The following is a 26,171-nucleotide window of genomic DNA, read 5'->3' on the forward strand; positions in this document are numbered from 1 at the left end:
GCATATCAAAGAACCCCATATATTCAATTTTTGTTGAAATCAAACAAAGTTTAATTTTGGACCCCGATTTGGACCAACTTGAAAACTGGGCCCATAATCAAAAATCTAAATACATGGTTAGATTCAGCATATCAAAGAACGCCATATATTCAATTTTTGTTGAAATCAAACAAAGTTTAATTTTGGACCCCGATTTGGACCAACTTGAAAACTGGGCCCATAATCAAAAATCTAAATACATGGTTAGATTCAGCATATCAAAGAACCCCATATATTCAATTTTTGTTGAAATCAAACTAAGTTTAATTTTGGACCCTTTGGACCTTTATGTAGACCAATTTGAAAACAGAACCAAAAATTAAGAATCTAAATACACGGTTAGATTCGGCATATCAAAGAACCCCAATAATTCAATTTTTGATGAAATCAAACAAAGTTAAATTTTGGACCCTTTGGACCTCAATGTGGACCAATTTAAAAACGGGGCCCAAAATCCAAAAACTTAATACACGGTTAGATTCAGCATATTAAAGAACCCCAAGAATTCAAGAATAAAACCCCATTGAAATTGATCAAGAAATAAGCAATTTATACGAAGTATCTTCTTTTGCACAATACTGTGCAATTGATTATTTCTTGCTATTGCGCAATACTGTACAATTGACAATTTCTTGCTATTGCGCAATATTGTGCTATTGGATATTTCTTGCTATTGCGCAATACTGTGCAATTGAAGATTTCTTGCTATTGCGCAATACTGTGCAATTGAAGATTTCTTGCTATTGTGCAATACTGTGCAATTGAAAATTTCTTGCTATTGCACAATACTTATTATATAATAATTTACACATCCTGTTTGGTGTGTATCTCCTACCATATCATTATTATTTGCTTTTAAATATAAATCAGAAATAACCAACTTAAAATGGAAAATTTTAAAAGAAAAAAAAAAGGAAAAAAAGAAAAAAAAAAGAGGAAAAAAAAAAATCCCCCCCCAAAATTTATTGAACCCCCTTATGATTCATCACCCCCAAACTCAATCTCAGCCTTCCCTTTGTGGTATGGTACCTTGCAGTACAATTTCAGAGAGATCCATACACTTGAACACAAGTTATTGTCTGGAAACTAGAAAAATGCTTATTTTTGGCCCCTTTTTGGCCCCCAATTCCCAAACGTTTCGGGCAATTACCCCCAAACTCAATTCCAGCTTTCCCTTTGTGATATGGAACCTTGTAGTACAATTTCAGAAATATCCAAACACTTACACACAAGTTATTGTCATGAAACTAGAAAAATGCTTGTTTTTTGCCCCTTTTTTGGCCCCTAATTCCTAACATTTTGAGGCAATTACCCCCAAAATCAATTACAGTCTTCCCTTTGTGATATGGAACCTTGTGGTACAATGTCAGAGAGATCCATACACTTACACACAAGTTATTGTCTGGAAGTTACAAAAATGCTTATTGTTGGCCCCTTTTTGGCCCCTAATTCCTTAACTGTTGGTACCATAACCCCCAAAATCAATCCCAACCTTCCTTTCATGGTATTGAACCTTATGGTAAAATTTCATGGAGATCCATTCACTTAAACTAAAGTTAGAGTGCGAAAACCAATGTGTCTTCGGACGACGACGACGACGACGACGACGACGACGACGACGACGACGACGACGCCGACGACGCCAACGTCATACCAATATACGACCAAAAAATTTTCAATTTTTGCGGTCGTATAAAAATCCAATAATTTTCCTCTTAGAGTTTTTTCTTTTCATTCTTAACGAAAAATTTCACATATTTTTAAAACATTTTTTTTTTAAATTGAGTATAAAAGGCTTCTTCATATTTCGATTTTTTTTGTTAATTCTCAGTACAACCCAGGCATTCAAATTAGTTTAAATAAATAATTTTTAAGATGCAAGGGCATCTAATATATGCAAATGCAGCTCATTACAAAAACTTATGTAGACCTAAATGTAGGGATATATATGATCATTTCTTCCTACTTACTGCATGAGATAAATCCTTGACAGACTGACCGTTCACTTCTAATATCACATCTCCTACTTCTAACTTCCCAGAATCCATTGCTGCTCCTAGTGGGAATATCTTCTTTATTCTTGGTAGTCCATGTGATGGGTCACCAATGGGTGCATCCTGCACACCTAGTACACTAAACCCCAAACCACTATTTCCTTTCACTAAATCAACTTCTAAGGTGTTATCTGTAAGGTAAGTTAATATACAAGTAAACTTCACACACAAGATAACACGTATGTGCTCACAATCAGGGCAGAAACAAACTTTGTCAAAAACAACAAATAAAGTCAACATCAAAATGAACTGTTCAAAATCATACAGACAAGGCATGTAATGCTATTTAAAAGAGCAAATTAATTCTATACAGCACACTGACCTACTTATTTTAATACCTGTTTCCAACATGTAAAGGATATTGACAAATTTCAAAATATTTTTTTTTTTACTGTATGATTGGGTTTCAAACATATTGCAGGTCTGTTTCATGTTTGCCAAATTGATATTTTTTCTCTCAATCAACAAGGTAAGCAGGGTATACATTTAAAACCAGTAGCTAAAATTTAGATTGCATCAGATTTGAGCAACATATAATAGTTTTGAATGTGGGACAAGCAAAACCTGAGACAAGACAATTCTTTGTATCAAATTTTTTCACCAGAAAGGAAAACTTTCTGTTTCATTTTGTGTTCTTTTTGCTTTAAAGGGGAACTTTCAAGCTTAATATATAGCATGTTTAGTTTTTAAATTGAGTTTTAAAAAAATGAACCAAAAATAGGGTTGGGTAAAGGGTGTATGGCAGATCTACCACCATGTCTTACCAGCATCAACAAATGGATATGCTTTGCTTTTAGAATCAGTTTCCGATGCATTACTCCCTGTACCACTGCCATCCATACTGTCAGTATTAGAGTTTGTTGTCAACATCTGATCAGCTACTGGAGGTGATACGTTCACGTCAGTCATATCCTTAGTACCAGGCTGGCCAGTAGACCCTGCAGAAGATCTAGATGACTTCACAGAACTTCTTGATGATAGAGAATGTCCTCTCTCCATCACTAACAAGCAGCTCTCAGTAGCATCCCTGATAATCTCAACAGCTTGTTTGTGGGTCACACCAACCAGACTTTTACCATTAATTTCTAGTATTCTATCACCTAGGTAAAAGGAATCGTTTTACTGTGGATTCATTTATTTTCGTGGGTAGCAATTTTCGTGGATTAAGGAAAACTTACATGTTTGTGGAAATTTAATTTCGTGGTTTTACCGAAGTCTGCTAACAAGCCTATAGACATTTTGTTATTCGTTGAACATTTAATTTCGTGGTTAACTGGTAACCACGAAATCCACGAAAATTGGTATCCAACGAATAATAATGAATCCACAGTATTTACAATTATCATTTACAAAATATCATCTAGTTGAAGAGATATTCGATGCATTTGGTAATCTCCCAATATTTCACCAAACTGTCATATTCATAAGTCATTTCATATTCCTCTTTAAATTCAATAAACTTTGTCAAATTACAGTTCACAAAGCTGACATAAGAGTGAACCTCATTACAGAACTAACCTTTGTGTATGGTACCATCAGTTTCAGCAGCACCATCAGGTATAAATGACTTCACATAAATTCCACCATGTCTAACTGTAGTATTTATTCCACCCTGTATTACAAAATATGGAAAATTTTACTAAAGTATAAATTTTAAATCAGTCACTGTCACTTGAAATTTATGTAATTGTTTTTCTAGTTTGGCAAATTATCTCAAAAAAGTTGTGTATAATTTGTATTTATGTATAATCTGCACACACTTTTTCACCACGCAAATTTAGATAATTAAATGTGTAATTGATTTGAGCATGAGATTAAGATGTGATAAATAGTTGTCACTTACTGTGACATTCAATCCAAAGCTGCCATCTTTTTTTGTCAAATATACTTCATAACTTTCTATAGACTCTTTTCTTTCTCTGTAATATATGCAAAGAATTATTATATAGAATACAGGAGTCTTAACAAAAGTCATTTTCTATATTTGTGAAACTTTATGATTTCATTGTTACAAACTTAAATGCCAATCCAATAGATAATTTTAACAAATAAAAGTTCATAATTTAAAAATATGTAACAAAACGGAAACGTGGATTACCAAACTTGAGAACTGAATAGAAGGAACAATTACTGTGAAAGTACTTTTATTCATGGGGTACCAATTTTTGTGGTTTTCGTGGATGGCTTTATTCACGAATTTAAGTGTCCAACGAAATATAACAACTGTTGTCCAAATCAAGACATGGAAAGATCCCAATGTTGGTTTGACACATGGAAACTGGCATATAATCTAGAGAATACATCGAATATCAGTAAACGCACTATGAACTATATAAACAACTTCAGATAGGATTTTAATCATTTAATCTTAATAAAAAAAGTAAACTAAAATTCTTATGAAAAACTAGCTTGGATCGATGAAAGTCAGACTTCTGAAAATGATATGCAATGATGAAGTGTTCATGTCATCTCCTCATGATCCTTATCTTTGGCTTGCTTTTTCATTTCATTAGAATTAATTCTACAATTCAAAGTACATTTGTGGCATTTTTAAGGCCCAATTAACCCCATTGATGATCGTTAATCTGTTGATCATTCAATCTCGGGTTAACTAGTGTCATCACTTCTGATAACAGTGTGACGTGTGCAACAATTAAATGTTTACTTTGCAATTTCCTTCAATTGAGACAATTTGTAAGCAAGAAACTAAAATCCACAAATTTAATAACCCATGAACATGTAAATTTTGCTCAAACCACGAAAATTGATACCCACAGATAAAAGTACTATCACATTATGTGCTTCTGAATTTCAATCATCCGATTATTAAACATTGAACACAAATTACTCTTGAGTCTGCATTATGAATTACTCCATTATTTCATTACAGCCATTATTCAATCAATAAAATTTCATTTCTTCTTATAAATAATTTTCTTTTTCACTTTCAAGTAACATAGCAACAACTTTTTAACTGCAAACTCTCTCTATATCATTGTCAATATATAACTTCATAAACCAATTGGAAATGACAACAGACAGACTTCCAATGATGTAATGGGAGAATATAACTGTGACTAGATTGCTTCCCTTAGTACATGTAGCAGATACTTAGCCAGCCGTAAGAGGTTGAGCTGATTATGTACTTCTTTAGCTCAGTTGGTTAAAGCGCTGCCTTGCAACACGGAGGTCCAAGGGTTGAGTCCCAGAGTAGATGAAGTGATTTTGTAATATAAATCATGCTCTCCGGTAACACAACTATCTTAATCCTTACTTGAGTACTGGTTCAGCAACAACTTTCTTTTGTGGGACTTCTTTTAATGGCTTTTCTTCCTGTACACATTCTATAGCTTGGTCAAAGTCTGAATCTGTATCAGATTCAATCACTACAAAAAACAGATATACAAAAATCATGTGGTTTTTATTTCACATTGTGTATTTTTTGTTGAAATTGTATTGGAAAGGCTATCCATTATTGCAATCATTAACTCAAATATATCAATGAAAATTTTTCTTTTTTTATAAATTTCACTTACATCTTCTATTCTTCATTTAAAAGTAGAGGAAAGGAATATAAGATGAGATATTGCAAAGATTGGTTAAAGAAATATTACTTGAAGAAGAATAAAACATTAACAGAAAGTTTTTAATTGTTACAGAATAAATTACTGTGGATACATTGGTGAGAACAGGGGAACCAAAAATTTAAATGTTCAACGAAATACAAATTTTCCATATAAATGTAGGTAGATTTTAGCAAAACCATGAAATTAAATAACCATGAAAAATGTCAGTTTCCTCAATCCACAAAAAATGGTATCCATTAAAATAAATGAATCCACAGTAACCCCTCAATCTAATTTTTGTTCTCAGCTCGGTCAGTACTTACCAGTATTACATGGGGCATACTGTTGTGGGCTTTCTGTTTCCACAATTTCACTTTTTATAGATTCTATCTGTGACATAGTAGATACATCAGCAGTATGTACATCAGTATGTACATCAGTATGTACATCAGTATGTATATCTGTCTGTACATCGGTCTGTACATCGGTATATACATTAGTATGAGGTAAATTATATACATCATCATCATCAAAGCTTTCATCGGAATCGTCATGCAATGGGTTTATATTTTCATGATAAATGAGAATGTCTGATGGATCAGCCATAGACTGTTTTAACTTGGTCGAGATGACATCATCACATATTTTCCTGCGTACAGACCTGGGAGCTTTTATCTGACATACGCATAATTTCACAAAGTTTTTAGCCTCACGGATCAGCTGAACTGCTTGTTGCATTTCTTCAATAGTTTGGTCGTTGATAGCAAGCAAGCGGTCCCCTGGACAAATTCGCCCATCTTTGTCAGCTGGTCCGCCAGGTGTGACTGTCTTCACAAAAATTCCCAGGTCTATTTTGTTGGGGTTTTCACCGCCTACTATGGTGATGCCAATCCCAAACTGAGGTTCTTTTTCCAGAACAACTTCAAATATTCTGCCGCTATTATGTTTTTCTGGAGAAAGAAGCTCATTGTCAAATCTGTGCTGTAGTGTTGCTAAAAAGAAAATAAATAAATAGATTAAACATAAAACATCAGCAGTTCCTTTTGTATTTCTAAAAATATTTATATAATGTCTGGAGAACTAAGTTGTCAGCTCTTTGATGCAGTTTTTATTTAGTATTTATATTATTTTCTTGATTTAAAATAATCAATTGCGACCCCTTTTACAATTCCATCATACACTCATTTCTAGTTCTTTAATGAATAAAAACTCATTCATAGGCCGATTATGGACAAGGCTTTGACTGAAAAATTAAGCTAATATAAAAATAAGAAGAAATAATAATGAGACAACTCTCCACAAGAGACCAAATGACACAGAAATTAACAACTATAGGTACTGTACAGCCTTCAACAATGAGCAAAGCCCATACCGCATAGTCAGCTATAAGCAGTATTGTGCATTTTCAAAGCAATCTTCAAGATATCTGTACATAAATTTATATTTATATGTGTTCAGTAACATCAAAATCATCAAATATCTAAATAGTCCGATGAAGAAAAAACAATAAGCTTTTTTTTAGTCGCCTTGTAACAAAAACAGACACAAAATAAGCTCTACTCAACATTTTAAAAACTGAACATGCAACAGTAATCATGTTTTTTGAGTGAGATAAAGACACTTTAACTTATTATTTTTCTGTGTACTTAAAGTCTATACCAATTTTTACTATCTAACATTAATTTGAGTAACCAAAATATTTTAAACAATGAAATTAAATCCATGTCAATCTTGAGCAGTAAGTAATTTTGCTTAAAACAAACTCATCATTGATAATGATACTTACAATTAATGGTTTCATTAGCAGGTGATGCTGCCATATCCAGGGACTGGCTGCTCGGCTCTGAAAAACATCACATTACATTTACATTATACTCTAGTTTTATGACAATTTATACTTTTCATAATGCTTAATAGTTTTAATCCATATAACATTTTCTTTTCAATTATTTATCTGTATAAATGAGATAATTGTTTCTGTCAATTATGCATATGGAAACATTAGTACATGTATAAATAAGGAGAGGTGGTATGATTGCCAAAAAGACAACTATCGGCCCGATACAAAATGATGCATATGTGAGCAACTATAGGTTGCTGCAGAGTTTTCAACAATGAGCAATAGGTTTGCAGCTTTTAATAATATTTTCAGAAATACAAAATAAGCACTGCTATGGCATCTTTTTTTCAACTGATTGTCTTGTTCACAAACGAGAAACTTTTAAAACTGTTAATCTGTACTTAAGAATTTTCTGTAATCATTTCAGCATATGTATGTCATACAAATTATTATTAATTTATTGGTGAAGAATCTATAAACTTAACAATCCTGTCCTACCTATTACGTAAGCCTCAATTTCTCCATCCTTTTGTAAAGCTGAATGTATATCACTCATAGATGCAGCATGCAATCGTTCCCCTGTATGACGGGGTGGTCGCAAATCCAACATACTTATACTGGTATCTGTTTTATATGGCGGAGGCCTGATCAAACATGCAAAGAACAGTAACACATGCAATCAAAATGCTTATTTTTAGTAACAGTTTACAAGATTCTAGAAAATTTGACCTCATCCACAGTAAGTATATAAGAGATACAAAAAGATTAACTGTTAAATCTTCATCCACAGTTGCTTTTTCTTGATTTCTACTTTTTGTAAGTTTTTTTATATTTTCATAATTTTTGTGGTCTATTTTTCTAAATAAAAATAACATTGTTTCAACAGGACATTGTGTCCTTTGACTCCTGTCAGATATTTCAAAGCTCTTCATAGAGAAATAAATCAAGAACGAAACTTCCCTTTCACATATTTTTCAAATCGTATATAATAATCTAATTTTAGGTATTTTTATTATTCTTATAGCATCATATGAGCATAACAAACACATCTAGAGGTACTGCAAGCAAATTTTTATGAATGATATCCCTGCTCCAAACAAAAATCAATGGCATAGTTTATGATTTGATTATGGAAAACTCAAAAACTATATTTCACAAAAAAACATGATAAAAAGTGACCAATGGCATTCTATGGGAAGTTTCTGAGAAAGATTCAATAAATTCTAATAAAGGGTTTATGAAGACTTGCAGATACAAATATGGTAACTCCCCAGTTTAAAGCAATGGCATAGTCCAGGATTTTTTTAATAAGGGAAACCCCAAAAATAGTTCAAATAAAAAATGAAACAGGAGTTGCACAATGGCATTATAAGTTGAAGATTCTAAGAAAGTTTGATAAATTCTAATAAGTAAAATCCTCAACATCCAGTTTTTAAGATTAAGTCATAAAACATGCTACAAAGTTAATTTTTTTTTAAATGCATACTAGTATTAGAACAAATTTTATTACAAAAATAAGAACTACATAGATTTTTGAGAACAATACATAAACATGATCAGATATGACATGCAAAAACATATATATTTTAGTTCAAACAGCTTTAACAACATGTAAATTACTTAAAACATTTTGCAAAGAAATTGTAGGGAACCAAATTCATGCTGACAAGATTATTCTGAACTAATAACTATTCAAAATAACCCAGAACAAAACCATATGGCACTATGATATTATCACAGACTGAAATACTTACAATCTATAGGGTAAAGGATCAGATTTGTGTTGTGTTTCATCATCACTGGTAAAACTTTCCTACAATCAACAAAACGAAACTGTTTTATGATTCTAAACTTTGACCATAAAAGATAAATTTCACCTAAATCATCAAATATTTTACAAGTCAATATCATAATTACTATTATTTTTTTTTTATCAAAATTTACATTTAAAAGGAACCAAGAAAGGAGGACAGAAAATGGTCTACTTGTTATAAGATGGTTAAAAAAAAAAATGTTTTCTACATATCAGTATGATGACAGTCATTGGTTTTTTTTTTTTATAAACAACCAACTAATGATTTATGCAAATTCCAAGGTCCTGAAGCAGTTCCAACTCCACTGACATTTATGATAATGTAAGGGCTCTCACCTCTTATGCACCACCACAGTTGGTAAATTTAATAATTAAGTTAACCCAGTATATTTTAATTGAATTACCATAATTTTTTCAGATTATCTATTCGATTGATTTACCACAAAATCATATGATAATTGACCTGTAAAATTGTAGTAGTTTGTTTTATTATAATCTTAATAGACATTTACACCTAATTAGATATAACTAGAATAACAATGTTGACAGACACAAATGAGATTGAATTACCTGTAAGAACTCAGGTACAAATGAAACATCTTCATCATTGTCCTTTTTCATATCTGTAGTATCTAACATGTCTGAAAATAAATTATACACATAGACATGATTCCTGTGTAATGGTAAAGTCCTTGAATGAGATGCATTGGTAGAAATCATATGGGAACATTCAATTATCTTTATCTTCAGCACATAAGGTAAAGTCCTTGAATGAGATGCATTGGTAGAAATCATATGGGAACATTCAATTATCTTTATCTACAGCACATAAGGTAAAGTCCTTGAATGAGATGCATTGGTAGAAATCATATGGGAACATTCAAATATCTTTATCTACAGCACATAAGGTAAAGTCCTTGAATGAGATGCATTGGTAGAAATCATATGGGAACATTCAATTATCTTTATCTACAGCACATAAGGTAAAGTCCTTGAATGAGATGCATTGGTAGAAATCATATGGGAACATTCAATTATCTTTATCTACAACACATAAGGTAAAGTCCTTGAATGAGATGCATTGGTAGAAATCACATGGGAACATTCAAATATCTTTATCTACAGCACATAAGGTAAAGTCCTTGAATGAGATGCATTGGTAGAAATCATATGGGAACATTCAATTATCTTTATCTACAGCACATAAGGTAAAGTCCTTGAATGAGATGCATTGGTAGAAATCATATGGGAACATTCAATTATCTTTATCTACAGCACATAAGGTAAAGTCCTTGAATGAGATGCATTGGTAGAAATCATATGGGAACATTCAATTATCTTTATCTACAGCACATAAGGTAAAGTCCTTGAATGAGATGCATTGGTAGAAATCATATGGGAACATTCAATTATCTTTATCTACAGCACATAAGGTAAAGTCCTTGAATGAGATGCATTGGTAGAAATCATATGGGAACATTCAATTATCTTTATCTACAGCACATAAGGTAAAGTCCTTGAATGAGATGCATTGGTAGAAATCATATGGGAACATTCAATTATCTTTATCTACAGCACATAAGGTAAAGTCCTTGAATGAGATGCATTGGTAGAAATCATATGGGAACATTCAAATATCTTTATCTACAGCACATAAGGTAAAGTCCTTGAATGAGATGCATTGGTAGAAATCATATGGGAACATTCAAATATCTTTATCTACAGCACATAAGGTAAAGTCCTTGAATGAGATGCATTGGTAGAAATCATATGGGAACATTCAATTATCTTTATCTACAGCACATAAGGTAAAGTCCTTGAATGAGATGCATTGGTAGAAATCATATGGGAACATTCAATTATCTTTATCTACAGCACATAAGGTAAAGTCCTTGAATGAGATGCATTGGTAGAAATCATATGGGAACATTCAATTATCTTTATCTACAGCACATAAGGTAAAGTCCTTGAATGAGATGCATTGGTAGAAATCATATGGGAACATTCAATTATCTTTATCTACAGCACATAAGGTAAAGTCCTTGAATGAGATGCATTGGTAGAAATCATATGGGAACATTCAAATATCTTTATCTACAGCACATAAGGTAAAGTCCTTGAATGAGATGCATTGGTAGAAATCATATGGGAACATTCAATTATCTTTATCTACAGCACATAAGGTAAAGTCCTTGAATGAGATGCATTGGTAGAAATCATATGGGAACATTCAAATATCTTTATCTACAGCACATAAGGTAAAGTCCTTGAATTAGATGCATTGCTAGAAATCATATGGGAACATTCAAATATCTTTATCTACAGCACATAAGGTAAAGTCCTTGAATGAGATGCATTGGTAGAAATCATATGGGAACATTCAAATATCTTTATCTACAGCACATAAGGTAAAGTCCTTGAATGAGATGCATTGGTAGAAATCATATGGTAACATTCAATTATCTTTATCTACAGCACATAAGGTAAAGTCCTTGAATGAGATGCATTGGTAGAAATCATATGGGAACATTCAATTATCTTTATCTTCAGCACATAAACAAGGAACAATAAAAAATCAATAATCTACAGGAAAAAAATTAGTTTGCAGGGAAGCAATAATTGTGAAGGTACCTGCTCGCCTTTTGAGTGCTAGAGTTCATGGAATTTTCAACCAGATGAAACAAAAGTGGGGAGAAAATTGTGAACAGTTTTCAATTACCAATTATTTGAGATTTCACAAAAATATTATTGAATTAAATTTTTGTTTTGGTAACTAAAATAACTGAAAAGTGCTCAGTTGTTACATCACCCATTAATGACAGCTCGACTTGAATCTGTGCAGACACAGTTGTCTACCTTTGCCCTGATATCTTGTATATCCATGCATTATATCTCTTATTTTATAATATTTACTGTCTTTTCATTTTCTCCATAAGACTGAAGTGTCAGTTTCCATATATCAACAATGAATTCTACTTTTATATATAAAAATTAGCGTCATACCATGCAGATCAGGGTTAGTTTCTCTTGCCCGCATCTTTAACTGGAATCTATGTTGTGCTGTTGAGAACTGTAACAAGTATCTACCTCTGTAACAAAATTAATCCAAGTAAGTTAGTTATAAGGTTTCTGTATATTTTTAGTATAACTGTCATATTTTAAAATGTTTTCATTACATACACATATAAGGGCATTAACCTGATTAAGTGTATCTATAGCTAAATTAAACAATGATATTATGATTAATGGAAAATGATAGCTTTCAATAACTTAGGAGGGGATCTTTCATCAATTTCACTAGCACTGTACGGCATGATAAATCAGGATATCCAATTATCCATTTAATGGCATCATGGTGTAAAATGATAAAACTTATACCAATGTGTGCCAAGAAAACATGCTTTGAAAGAATTACATATGCTATTTATATAGGATAAAACATTATATATCACATTTAAATAAGCACTTTAAAAAAAATTCCCATAATAACTGTAACTTAATCTTGTTATATTTTATTTCAGATTTAAATAATAATCTCATATAAATTGGATCTTGCTATTGTAGCTGACACTTACTTTCTGAAGCTATTAGTGAAGTAATTGATCTTTGGTGGTTTGATTTGTCCTAAGTCAGGTTTGGGCTGAACGCTAAATCTACGTTTATTAAATGAGATTTTCATGATGGTATGCCAACCAAGCTGATGCGTAATGTTTCTCTGTATCCCATGATTCTCTGCCAACACTAAACACTTTACAGTAATGCCGACCCATGTCAAACTGTTGGAGTCATTCTTATTCTGAAAATGTTTACAGTAAAATCTGTAGAAATATGTTTCACTCTATGAATGTTACAATACAATGTACATTTGTACATAGTGTTCATTGACTTTTCCTCCACATCTTCCGGTCAGCAATTTATCTATAACCTTGTGCTAATTTTATTAATACTAGATGGACTTTCATTTGGCTTTTGTATATAGTATGTACCAATAAAAATAAAGCTTTACATCAATATCTTACCAGAACATATATATATCAAGTTTCAGTGCGTCTATATTCTTAATATAATCATTCAGCAATCTAACTATTGTTTATAGAATATGTAGGTCATACCTTCAGCAATTTATGAAAATGGACACCATATTCTGGTAGTTGTTGGCTCATCTGTAAAGAGTTAAGAGAATAATGGATCTATAGTAGTATATTAACATGAAGAAGGAATATTTTCTGATAAGCAATACTTTTTCTTTAGTGCTAACTAGTTTTGAAGGTCTTATAACACAAGCAAGTATCTATACAGTCAAAACCTAGCAATGTATTCATATAATATTTTCTATTTTAAGTAAGAGTTAATATATATGTAAACAACTGTATAAATGGATAAGAAAATCAACAACAAACCTTTATGAATTCCACTTCAGCTTGTGTCTGTGATAGTCCTGTATATTTACAATGGGAATCAGCTGTGTTATCTCTGATGTAGCCGACGCCCACTTGTTTGATGACACGCCCACTATAATAATGCTCTGGTATGAAGTAGTTCTTGCCCATTGTCTCTTGGTCATAATCTCCATACTCAGCCTGTATTGCTACCCCAGAGAGGGCCAGGGTTTTCTCATCGTTACAGAGTAATTGTTCTTCCAACAAATCATGCCGTAACTGTAGGTATAGCTGATGTCTTGATACACTGTGTCTACAGCAGAAAATGTTTAAAGGTAAGAAATTACAGTTTTTAAGGCTCAGCATTATCAATATATGCAATATATAGAGATAATAATTAACCTCTTATATTTCACATTAAAAGACTTCTTCTCAAAATCAACAATTCTCATAACAGTATGAGATTATGTATTGTTTCTCTGTTTTAATCTTGTACTGCTAAAGAACTTGCCATGGTGATCATTTGTCTATTTTCATTAGGTTTAAGTCAAGAAAATGTAGAGGTGTTATTTTCATTATAGCTATCAAACTTTCTTTAACATTATTTCAATGATTATTGACCTTGTCCTTACAATATGGTATATATGAATGTGAAATAAATGTAACATCTTATTTAAATGTTGTTTATAAATGTCTTAAGAGTTCAAAGAGAGGCAAGTTACAGTTTACAATAAAAAAGAAAGCTTCAACTATATTTCAATAGTGATATCTAAATATTATTATACCAAATTTGAGTTGCTTTTATGAATGAGTTGACTTGAGGTCAATTAGCGTACATGAAGTTATTGAACAATTGGTTCTGTGACGTAATAACATAAGCATTGTAACATAGGAAATGTACGGCAGCATAAATGAATTTGAAAGTCATCTTTACTTGTAGTACCTCAACATTCCCAAATGTTCTGGATAAAACTTCATTCTAAGGTACACAGTGAATGTGAGAGGTGGCATGTTTCCTTTCCATCCATCCTTCCATCCTTCGGGGGCTACTTTATGCAACTTAGTGTCACCATCAATGAAGAAATGTTCTCCATCTAAATAACAATTAATTTATTTCATCAAGAAAAATCAGGTTCACATAAACACATATTGTCAATACTACTCAAAACCTGATTGTCTTTTAATCGACCATTTTGTTATTTTATAACTTTTATAGTCATAGTTTATTGCAACTTTTCCATTCCAATTATACAGTCTACAGTTGTTGAAATTTAAACTTATTTCTCTCAAAATTTACAATATGGACTCAAAACTCCTAACTGTGTCGACCTCATGTACTTCACTGAAAATTACTTGTAAAGTTAACCCATGACACCCCCCCCCCCCCCCTTCCTCCCAAAAAAAAAATTGTACTAAGAATGTAGTCAGGTAAGGTTTATTAGGAATTTTTGTCAGATGTTCAGACTCCATAGGTTTTTTCCTATGATACAGGGTAAAATATTTTGCCCCATTTCACCCACTTTTCTTTTCATAGAAGCCACATATTTAATAAATAGAACTTATTACAAGAATGTGTCTGCAAATTCCCTTATTTAATATTGTTTCAAAGAATCTTAATTTTACTGTTAAAACTAGGGATGTCAACGAGTACTCGAGTACTCGAGTATCGCTCGGTAGTACCAAGTATCGAATACCAAAATGATACTCAACTAATTGGTTTCTGTTAGAATGGTGTTGCCTTCTTAAACAAAAAAAATATTTTATTAAGAGTCCCGGGAAATCAAATATTAATCAAAATTAATCAAAATTAAAATACGCTTCGAATATTTGAGTTTTATTGTCATTTAAAATTCCCTCGAACAGATGTAGGTTATGAATAAGAGCATCTTTCCAAGGCTTACACTTTTAGCTAATCGTGTCATAGTCATTCCAACACCTCTGTACTGTCAGAGCAAATATTTTCATCAGCAGGACTGATAGTTACGTAACAAAGTTGAGAAATCGACTCGTCCCAGAAAAAGTTGAAAAAATAATATTTCTAAATAAGAACGAATTTGTTGCACCCTGCGTCGACCCTCAGAGAATGGTTAAAGCATCAGTAAGTTCTAACCATCACCCCTTTGTCGGTCATTAAATGTGTTTTTTTACGATTCACAAATACTGTTGTTTGAGTAAACATTTTTTAATAGCTGTTTATTAATTAATTGATTAGATTATTGCCAGTTTACACAATTAGTTCATGTAGTATATGAGCTATTAATTATGGTATAAAATTCCTGAGACTATTATCTAGTCCTAGGTAATAATGTCGAGGGTTTTACGTCCTTAAGACAACGACCCACAATACTTAAGATAGGTATCATTTTGTGTTTCCATTTTGTAGATGTTTTTTCCGAGCGAGTACTCAAGTATCGCTCGGTAAATCTAACGAGTACTCAATTAGTATTTCTTCACCGAGTTAACATCCCTAGTTAAAACACATACCATTAATATATGATAATCCAAAGAAGAAAAATTCTGGCAGTTCTGCATGAGTAATTACAGCTTCAAACAACTGTTGACCTGTTGTACTAGGATCACACATTGCTTCCAATTTCTGTCCTGTTAACAATACTATCACAACTCGTCTAACATGAGTTGGGTTCTTTAAACTCTGAAAAAAATAAAAAAAAAATAAATTGTTTGTATAGGCAGTTTAAAAAATTCCTTTTTTGTACATGTATAAACCAACTATGTCCATTTGTGACATATTCATACACAGTCATCATGTCCATCATACCAAACTTTTTCTTTTTAAATCCAAAATTAATTGCACTTTATTAATCAAGATTAAAATCTTGTGAAATTTTTCAAAAGATACACTCATCTTCAAACTTTCAAAATAGCGATTTATTCATGATCTACTGTATCGACATCATTGTTTACCTATATTCATTTTGATTCCTGAAAAACAATAAACAAGGCATGCTGAAAAATTAAAAATATCCAGACATTTCTGTGCTTTCAGAGTGGATAAATATTTATGACTTGACAAAAATTGAAGTAAAATGTTATGCTCCAAATAATTTTTAGAACTTAAATGGTGACACATATTCTTAAAAATATTTTCCAATAGTTGTTTTCTATTCTCAGAGATGCATATTCATAATGTCTGATAATGAAGGGCACAAATGCAATTTGGTTATATAAAATCATATCAGTTTTAGCAAAATTCTATTTCCCATTCAGGTTTGAATGTATAAATATAACCATTTTCATTGAGATATAAAATGTCATCACCATACCTCTCCCTGTAATGGTATAGGAATCCTGATGATTGGATTAGATGACCTGTGTACAAATTCTGGTCCATAGTAATCCTGAAATTATACAGTTTAATAATTATATTATTTGTAATATATTGGGAAAACTCTTCAAATAAAGTTCATTACCACTGTCCCAGGAAAGGGCTAGTGCTCATAAACTCTGCCACATTATTTACATGTCCCAAGCCAGGAACCCATTATCCAGTGGTTGTCGTATGTTGATGTCTGTCATAATTGTTTTACTTTATTGTTTTAACTCAATCAGGCTTTTTGTTTTCTCTTTGAACATGTTGAAATTTTACATATTTCATTATTCCAGGGCATTTTATAGCTTACTATACAGTATTGAATTGCTTTTTGTTGAAGGCTTTATTGGGACCTGTAATTGGCCATATCCTTGCAGTTTGGAGGATAGTTGTCTCATTGAAAATCATACCACATCACTTTTTTTTGTATTAATAATCTTGTCACAGTGCTCTTTGTTGACATTTTCCCGAAAATACCAATTCACCATATGATGGAATAGAAATTAAAAGCATATATAATCAGACCTTATATATAAGTTTTGATTTTTTTTTAACAGAAAGCATTCAGGTTTATTCTTTATTAGTATAAATATGCAACACTGTGGATTTTAATACATTGTGTGTACCAATTTTTGCTGATTGTGGAAAAAATTAAAATAGTATTCCTTGTATATATGACTCTGTTGTTTTGATTAAAACTGCATACAAATAGAAAGGAATTTAGTACTTTGTGTAACACTTATATATGTGGTTTACCTTAACCCACAAAATCCATGAAATATAGTACCCCAAGAACAATAGAGAATTCACAGTAATAAAAAAAAAACATATTTGAGTAACTTACTCTGGTTCTTTTTGGCAATGTTCCATTAGACACGTGTGGTCTGGGTGGAGGTTGACGTGAAGGCGGAGGAGGTAAGAGGAATTTTTCATGATGAGAATGATGTTCCATGGATCTGTAATTACAAGAGAAATTATACATATACATTCAAATGCTCATGTAAAACCATATAAATCTGGAAGAATCGTAGCTCAAGCTCAAATAAAAATCTATTCAATACAGTAAGATCAATAATGTTTTGATAATTCATAGAAAAATTCTGGGGAATTTTGAAATCTAGTTGAAATATATATAATCACAAATAGAGCTTTTACTGCTCTATGCAAAAGTTACAGAAGAACTCTACTTTCTCAAACATTGAAAAAAAGCATAAAAATCTGATTTTGTTAAAGTATATCATGCTTAGGTACTAAATTTTTTTTAATGATCTGTTTTTTTTTGTAATTAAAGAGTTTTAAAATACAAACTTCTTCTGTAGAAAAAGAAGACAATATTCTTAAAACCCTCTAAAGTATACATTTTCTAAACCAATTTCAAGTGATCTAAGAATAAAAAGTAAACAGCACCTTTTTGCCTTGACCAGGAAGTTAGGTTCAAATCTAATCCAAATTGATAAAAAAAATGACTATAAAGTCATCAGTTTATTCTAAATGTTTTATTCATACAATTCATTGTGTAGCCTTGTAGTAGTATTAGATATCTCATCAATACGCAAACTTTGATATTTCCAAGTCTATCAGCAATGTATTAAAAGCTTACATTTTTTCTTTAGGCAAAATATTTCAATTACCATAATGCAATTCAAATACCTTCATTTCAAAACATTTCTATATTTTCTAATTGAAACTGATGTCAATAAGGCTTAAGTATCTTTAGAGAAAAAATCTTTCATGCTTATACATCACTGATAAATAAATTGTTGATAAATCTACAACAAATCTGACTTAAGCTTAAACTTTTGAACTGATTTTTTTTACAATACAAAAACTAGAGGTTTATATAAGCCAAATACCTTAATTAATAATTGATTGACAGGACACTAATGTCCTCATGACCAAAAGATATATAAGGTATATGTCAACAATGCAGCTACCCAACATCCACAATATCACATTTCCATGTGAACAAGTGTACATGAAATCTGAATGAAAACTCAAATTTGGTATATATTTTGAAAAGTTTACATCATAATGAACATTTGTATTTAGTTTCAAAATGATGTGACAACTTCATAGTAAACTTCCTTAAACCAGAACTTCAACCTTATACTGGAGGAACTAAAAGACCGATGCATGCACAGATACATAATATGCATACAATTCTTTTTTGAAAAGATGAAGAAATTTTGTTTTTGTTTTATTATAACATGTTGCATTAAAATCTCGGACAGTAGGGATATGCAATTATGGTAATTATAAGGATCCGCAGTTAATAAAGTGAAAATTTTAATACTCTACAATTAGAAACCATCATTTACTGTAACCTGTTTGCTGACAACATTCTTTTTACCTGTCAATCAGTGTCAGCAAACAATCTTTTATATATAATGCTTGTACAAAGAAGCTCGATTGTCCATATATATACAGTCCATGCATAATACAACTTACATGTAAATACTGATACTTCAATGCCTAAAATGTACTCTTTTGCTGTTTCAATGCTAAACATATTGAAATTTTATAAAATAAATTGGGAATGTGTCCATGGGACACAGATGATGCCCCCGCTTGCATATAACGTTATAAAGGGACATAACTCAAGAGATTTAAAGTGACGCTACCCAAATTTGTACTTGATCTGTGTTTTGTGGTAATAAGCATTGTGTATAAGTTTCATAACATTTGGTTGAGGCAAACTTAAGTTAGAGGACAGAAACGAAAATGTAAAGGGGCATAACTCTAGAACAGTAAAAGTGACGCCACCAAAATTCAAACTTGATCAATGATTTGTGGTAATCAGCATTGTGCATAAGTTTCATAACATTTGGTTGAGGCAATTTAAAGTTAGAGAATGGAAACAAACTACAGCAATTTTTCCATTTGTAAAGGGGCATAAACTCTAGAACGGTAAAAGTGACGCCACCACAATTCATATTTGATCTGTATTTTGTGGTAATAAGCATTGTGTATAAGTTTCATAACATTTGGTTGAGGCAAACTGAAGTAAGAGAACCGAAACCAGTTTTGGGACGTACGGACAGACAAGGGTAAAACTTAATGCGCCCTCCCCTACAGCGGGGGCATAAAAATCCACAGCCTTTCCCCTTGTAGTCCTATATTTGACAATTTGGTGCTTAATAGATACAGGATTATTGCATGCAGTGCTAGCAATGATTTCCCTTAAACAAGTTTATAAATAAAGATATCGTTTAAAACAAGCATAAATATGGACCTATTCAAATACACTCTTAAGGGTGCGCTCGACTTTAGTGACTCAGCACAAGGTTTTTTGGATTTAAAAGATTGTTTAGGACTTTTTTTATACTATAAGCACTAATACATCATGGACAAACAAGTGAGTAATCAATGTTTTAAATTTTATTACAAAAACTAAAGTCTGTTAATTTTTTGCAAAAATGTTGGCTTTATTTGCCACAAAATCCCCAATTTCTATTAAATGCAATGAATAAATAAACAGTATTGCTTGGAACAGAGTATCCCATTGGTATATGTACATAATGGCGTGTCACTTTTATTGTCGAGCCTTCGACTTTTGTCGAAAAAGCGAGACATAGCGATCCTACATTCCGTCGGCGTCGGCGGCGTCCACAAATATTCACTCTGTGGTTAAAGTTTTTGAAACTTTAATAACTTTCTTAAACTATCCTGGATTTCTACCAAACTTGGACAGAAGCTTGTTCATGATCATAAGATAGTATCTAGAAGTAAATTTTGTAAAAAAAAAATTCCATTTTTTCCGTATTTTACTTATAAATGGACTTAGTTTTTCTGCCAGGAAACATTACATTCACTCTGTGGTTAAAGTTTTTGAAATTTTAATAACTTTCTTAAACTATCCTGGATTTCTACCAAACTTGGAAAGAAGCTTGTTTATGATCATAAGATAGTATCCAGAAGTAAATTTAAAAAAAAAAAATTCCATTTTTTCCGTATTTTACTTATAAATGGACTTAGTTTGTCTGCCAGTTAACATTACATTCACTCTGTGGTTAAAGTTTTTAAAATTTTAACAACTTTCTTAAACTATCCTGGATTTGTACCAAACTTGGACAGAAGCTTGTTTATGATCATAAGATAGTATCCAGAAGTAAAATTTGTAAAAAAAATCCAGTTTATCCGTATTTAACTTATAAATGGACTTAGTTTTTCTGCCAGTTTACATTACATTCACTCTGTGGTTAAAGTGTTTTTTAAATTTTAACAACTTTCTTAAACTATCCTGGATTTGTACCAAACTTGGACAGAAGCTTGTTTATGATTAAAAGCTAGTATGTAGAAGGAAAATTTGTTAAAATTTTGTTCCATTTTTTCCGTTTTTTACTTATAAATGGACTTTGTTTTTCTTCCAGTTAACATTACATACAGTCTGCAGTTTAAGTTTTTAAAACTTTTATTTGATTCATAAACTATCCTGGATTTTTACCAAACTTGGACAGAAGCTACTTGCAATCAAAAGATAGTATAGAGAGGAATATTTTTATTAAGTTTTTTCCTCATTTTTGTTGAGCCTGCGATTAACAGCAAAAGTAGGCGAGACACTGGGTTCCGCGGAACCCTTACGAATTTTTCTGTATTTTTGCTGTTTTGATATTATAGCACTTTGAAAATTTCTTAATACACAGGCTTACAGAAGGAGTCATAAACCTGAACTCCTTCACATGTCATTACTTAGTCTTTTCCAAACCTATTGCCATGTATGGAGTCATGGACAGTGTATAATTATGATTATCTTACCTCATAGCATTCTGGTCGTTAAATGCAGAAACTTCGCTACTGATAATACTTTCTCTGTCTGATTCTGCCCGCCCCATACGTAATGCAATTTCTGAACCATACTGCATGTGAATAGCCGGTGAATAAGCACCTATTACAAAGAAAATGACAGTTAATAAAATAACTTTTTAAAGTTTCATAATTTTTTCTGACTTTAATGTAAACTTCTGGTGATATTTGAAGCTGATAACATTTTTGCTGTAAACACATAACAAATTTTGTACAACACTTGTCAGATAACAGCTTATATATATATATAATTACATTTGAAAAAGAAGCTTATGAGTGGGGACCTATTATCTGATGATGTTACAAGAAGTAATTCACTTTACCATCAACACTAAACATCTTGTGTTATATAGCCTACTTAAAAAAATAAAACTTTTGCAGCATTGTTTTCATTTATTTTCGTAAGATTTTGACACAGCAAATTGCAAAGAACATGGTTCAATTCAGGTAATCCTTTTTATTCTTTTATTTCTTTGGAATGTAAAACAATGGCCACTTACAAATTTAATAAAAAGAATTCAAAAAGAATTCAATTCTATTATAAAATCTTTATCCCACTAGATCTGTGTAGGTGTAAATAATAGAGATGATCGATATATGATAAAAAATCAAAGCACTATTTTATTATAATTTTATCAGCATCTTTTCTGACAAACTGATGTATTATGCATGTGAAAATTAACCTGCAAACATCGTTCACTAGGTTTTATTGTATGATTTCATAGTAATGCGTTCTTTTATGACAATCGTAAGTATCAGGAAACAATATAACAAATATATAATACATGTACTTCATTCGCCAGGTTATTTTAGCTTACATTAATATTTATAAGTATATCATAATTCTTTAAAAACCAAAGTCTGACTATTAGGATATTAAATGGCATGGAATTTCCTTTCCAGAGAATCATTTTCCCATCTAAATCAAATAAAAGTGCAATTTAACATTTTTATTCGGGATTGATTCTTATGTGTGACCATTTTGACCAAAAGAAAAAGAGTAAACAGATGACACATCCAGCGGATGATCCCTTGAATACTGTAAATGTGCCATGTTTTATTATTGTGAAAAAAGAAACCTGAAAATTTTTACAAAAAACTCACATTTTAAATTTTGAAAGCATTATTTCATGCAGCATTTCTTAATATCCCAATAATTTAACGGTATCTGGCATTTGTGTCTATTATTCAATAATTGCAATTATAAAGGCATGCAAAGACTTCTAAATTTGCAGTAGCGCACATACAGAAAAGTAAAAATTGTTCAAGCCTGAATTGTAGTACAAAAAAAGACCAATATTATGTCTTCAACTACATTGCTGCATGTAATTGATTGAGGTAACATGTATACTGAAGCATAATGGATCATTTCTTAAAATCATTAAAGTCAAGAAAACTTCAAACTACTAGTATTGACAAACAGGAATTGGCTGCACAGTAACTACAACTCAACATTATTGGTGTTCCCATTGTCTGTATCACTCTGCTCAACTCTTCATAAAATAGCATATCACGGCTTTGTGACGTCAAATGTGATGACCCGGCCTTAATAACTTTGACATGGACATATCATTGACCTCATAATAAACGAACCTACATTGATAAGTTTGACCTGAACTTATCACGTCATCTTCCGGTTTGCTGGCAAATACACAAATACAATCCAATAAATCAATTATCAGGTTGTCTGCATATTGATATTTCAAAATATAAGCTGACTGACACAATATAAAGCCTTTTTGAACTCCTTCACTGCACTCACTCTACAAAAAAACTTCATATTGTGGATCGAAGCTGATGTTTTACAATATTAATATTCAGACAACCTGATAATAGTTACTTATCAAGCTGCAGACCAAATTTAAAATCTGTTCCTTCCATAGAAGCCATTAAAAGTTTTCTTTGTACAATGAGTTTTGTAAAATTTCAAAATATAGGCAAAAAGGAAGGGCAACACAGGGCTGATGAAAAAATTGCTTACACAATACAACTCAACATTTTGCAGCTGCAGACCAAATATACAACCATTCCCTTAAAAAGAAGCCATGAAAACTTTGGCGAAAGTTTTCTACCTTAGGTCTTTTGGAGGAACGGAATGACAGACAGAGCCGTTACTAGACCTGCTTTCACCATTGAAGATGTAGACAAATAATTTAAGAAGGAACACAATGGAACAATGATAACACTAGCTTTTTGCAATGTAACATGCCTGAGCAGGTTGTTAGTAGTGAACTGAACTTAGCTTCTAGAACAAGCTTAAGTTGTGATCTGAAAACTTTGCTTCACTTAAATGTGCTAGTTTGAACTGTATCTCATGGCAGACTGAAGCATTACAATGAATTAAACTCCTAACTTATATCAAACTAATTTCATCACTCAGAAACCTAATTTCACGATTTTAAAGAAAAATTAATGGGCATAACTCTGGATTGGTAATTGCATAACCATCGCAAATACAAGTTGACCACCATTTCATTGAAAGTAGAAATTCCTATACTTGAGTGATCTCAATTATTATCTGTTAATCATTTGGAGATAATTAAACGGACATAAATCTACAATGTTGACAAACAGGACTATAAAATAATGTTGTAAGTTTTAAAGTTCTCTTCCAAAGTTTAGTTACAATCTGGAAATATATTTACTGATTAAAGAAAATTTAGAGGCATAACTCTAGAACCATATTTCTGGCAAAAGTGAAGATTGAACTAGACATCCATTGCATGGTAGATGGTAATAGTCTAATCCAAACCAACCTAATTTACCATTCAGAAACTAGTTTTTATTATTTTTAGGTAGTTCACAGGCCCAAACTTATATTAACTGCTGCAACAGTAAAATACAACTTAACCTACATTTTGTCGTTGAAAGCAATGTTTCAAACTACAAGGTAATGTTATAAGTTGTAATCACCTACTCCAAAGGGTATTCAAGTCAAATTCACTTGTTTCTGAAGTACAGACAAAATATCAACTAAATGCTCACCTGAATTTTTTGCTGAGGGCAAAATTAAAGAATGTAGGGCACATGTCAATAAGTCAGCCAACTTAAAATACTAAAAAATTAGATAGAAAGACATCTGGAGGCCAACATACATCTTTCAAAATGTCTTTTATTTATAAATTTTGATAACATTGTACCAAAATGGTATAACATCTATTAATTTTGTAATAAATACTAGATTTAGAAATATGAGGAAACGGCAGTCTCCATTCTCTTATTTAAATCTAATACCAAAACTATTTTATTATGAGGTTTAAGACTTATCAGTTTCATTTCAATCTGTTTGCTGATTAAGGAAAACTGAAGACAAAAGAATTAATAAGTTGACTACCCATCAAAACACTGCCAATTTCTGCATAGCATACAATTTGTTCACACAGATTTATCTCCCTTAGACCAGATAAGTTTAAATATTCAAATTCATATCAAATAGTTTATGTAAAGACTTTCCATATTGCTCCAGAACAAAGATCAAAAGAAAACTGTAATCAGGGCAACTATTGAATTTAATAATTCATACCTCTCCTTGTTGCTTAAAAAAATGAAATACCATTAGACTAAGCCACCTTCTGTTATCACCGTAAATAAAAGAATAGAATAATAATACTTTTTAGAATTACTTAGATTAGAAGGAGATTGTTAAAATGATGTTCAATCAATATTTTCCTTCAATTCCATTAAAAAGCAAACAAAAAAGTGATAGATTTGAATATATTTAACAGTTTCAGATAGAATAATCAATACAAGGTTGGAGAACCAAGATAATTAAAATAGTTGAATATTTCATAATCAATATGAAATTAAACAATGTAAGGGTCACAGTATGGAAAATGATTCCAGCAACAAGAGAAACAACATCAAAATTGCATTTGTTTTAATATTTTATTAATTAAATTTTTCAATGGGTGAAATTAAACTTATAGGTAGGTGTCCTTTCATATACATTTGTATTCCCTAGGTGATAGAATGAAATTTTACCATCACATCTCATCTTTAAATTTTTAATTTAAATGAAATGAGATCCAGGACATACGTCAATAAAATGCTCCACAGGGCGCAGCTTGATACGACCACAGAGGTCGAACCCTGAACAGTTGGGGCAAGTATGGACACAACATTCAAGCTTGATACAGCTTTGCATTTGGATTGTGATTAAATATTTGACACAGCATAGGTTTTTGACACAGAATGAATGTGGTCTAAGAACTTAAAAATTTTAAATTGGACATTCACCTATTATGGTCTAATATCCAATATCTAAATACATGGTTAGATTCAGCATATCAAAGAACCCCATATATTCAATTTTTGTTGAAATCAAACAAAGTTTAATTTTGGACCCC

The 26,171-nt window shown here is 31.5% G+C and overlaps 1 protein-coding gene across 4 annotated transcripts in view; it reads right to left on the minus strand.

Moving 5' to 3' along the window:
• LOC127707482 (tyrosine-protein phosphatase non-receptor type 13-like) overlaps positions 1 to 26,171 on the minus strand; it is a 99,482-nt gene that overhangs the window by 22,868 nt on the left and 50,443 nt on the right. For all 4 annotated transcript variants that reach the window (XM_052212049.1, XM_052212051.1, XM_052212050.1 and 1 more), the window contains 19 exons: positions 21,778 to 21,907; positions 17,867 to 17,978; positions 16,976 to 17,050; positions 16,176 to 16,344; positions 14,635 to 14,785; positions 13,713 to 14,004; positions 13,425 to 13,475; positions 12,888 to 13,108; positions 12,316 to 12,401; positions 9,883 to 9,953; positions 9,254 to 9,312; positions 7,998 to 8,143; positions 7,446 to 7,502; positions 5,983 to 6,651; positions 5,368 to 5,479; positions 3,937 to 4,012; positions 3,612 to 3,705; positions 2,858 to 3,193; positions 2,010 to 2,224 (listed from right to left, as the gene is read on the minus strand). In XM_052212049.1, coding sequence (XP_052068009.1) covers positions 2,010 to 2,224; positions 2,858 to 3,193; positions 3,612 to 3,705; positions 3,937 to 4,012; positions 5,368 to 5,479; positions 5,983 to 6,651; positions 7,446 to 7,502; positions 7,998 to 8,143; positions 9,254 to 9,312; positions 9,883 to 9,953; positions 12,316 to 12,401; positions 12,888 to 13,108; positions 13,425 to 13,475; positions 13,713 to 14,004; positions 14,635 to 14,785; positions 16,176 to 16,344; positions 16,976 to 17,050; positions 17,867 to 17,978; positions 21,778 to 21,907 — 3,122 coding nt within the window. The remainder of the gene's footprint in view (positions 1 to 2,009; positions 2,225 to 2,857; positions 3,194 to 3,611; positions 3,706 to 3,936; positions 4,013 to 5,367; positions 5,480 to 5,982; positions 6,652 to 7,445; positions 7,503 to 7,997; positions 8,144 to 9,253; positions 9,313 to 9,882; positions 9,954 to 12,315; positions 12,402 to 12,887; positions 13,109 to 13,424; positions 13,476 to 13,712; positions 14,005 to 14,634; positions 14,786 to 16,175; positions 16,345 to 16,975; positions 17,051 to 17,866; positions 17,979 to 21,777; positions 21,908 to 26,171) is intronic.

The sequence above is a fragment of the Mytilus californianus genome, unplaced genomic scaffold, assembly GCF_021869535.1.
Source record: "Mytilus californianus isolate M0D057914Y unplaced genomic scaffold, xbMytCali1.0.p SCAF_7, whole genome shotgun sequence".
In the NCBI taxonomy this organism is placed as follows: Eukaryota; Metazoa; Mollusca; class Bivalvia; order Mytilida; family Mytilidae; genus Mytilus; species Mytilus californianus.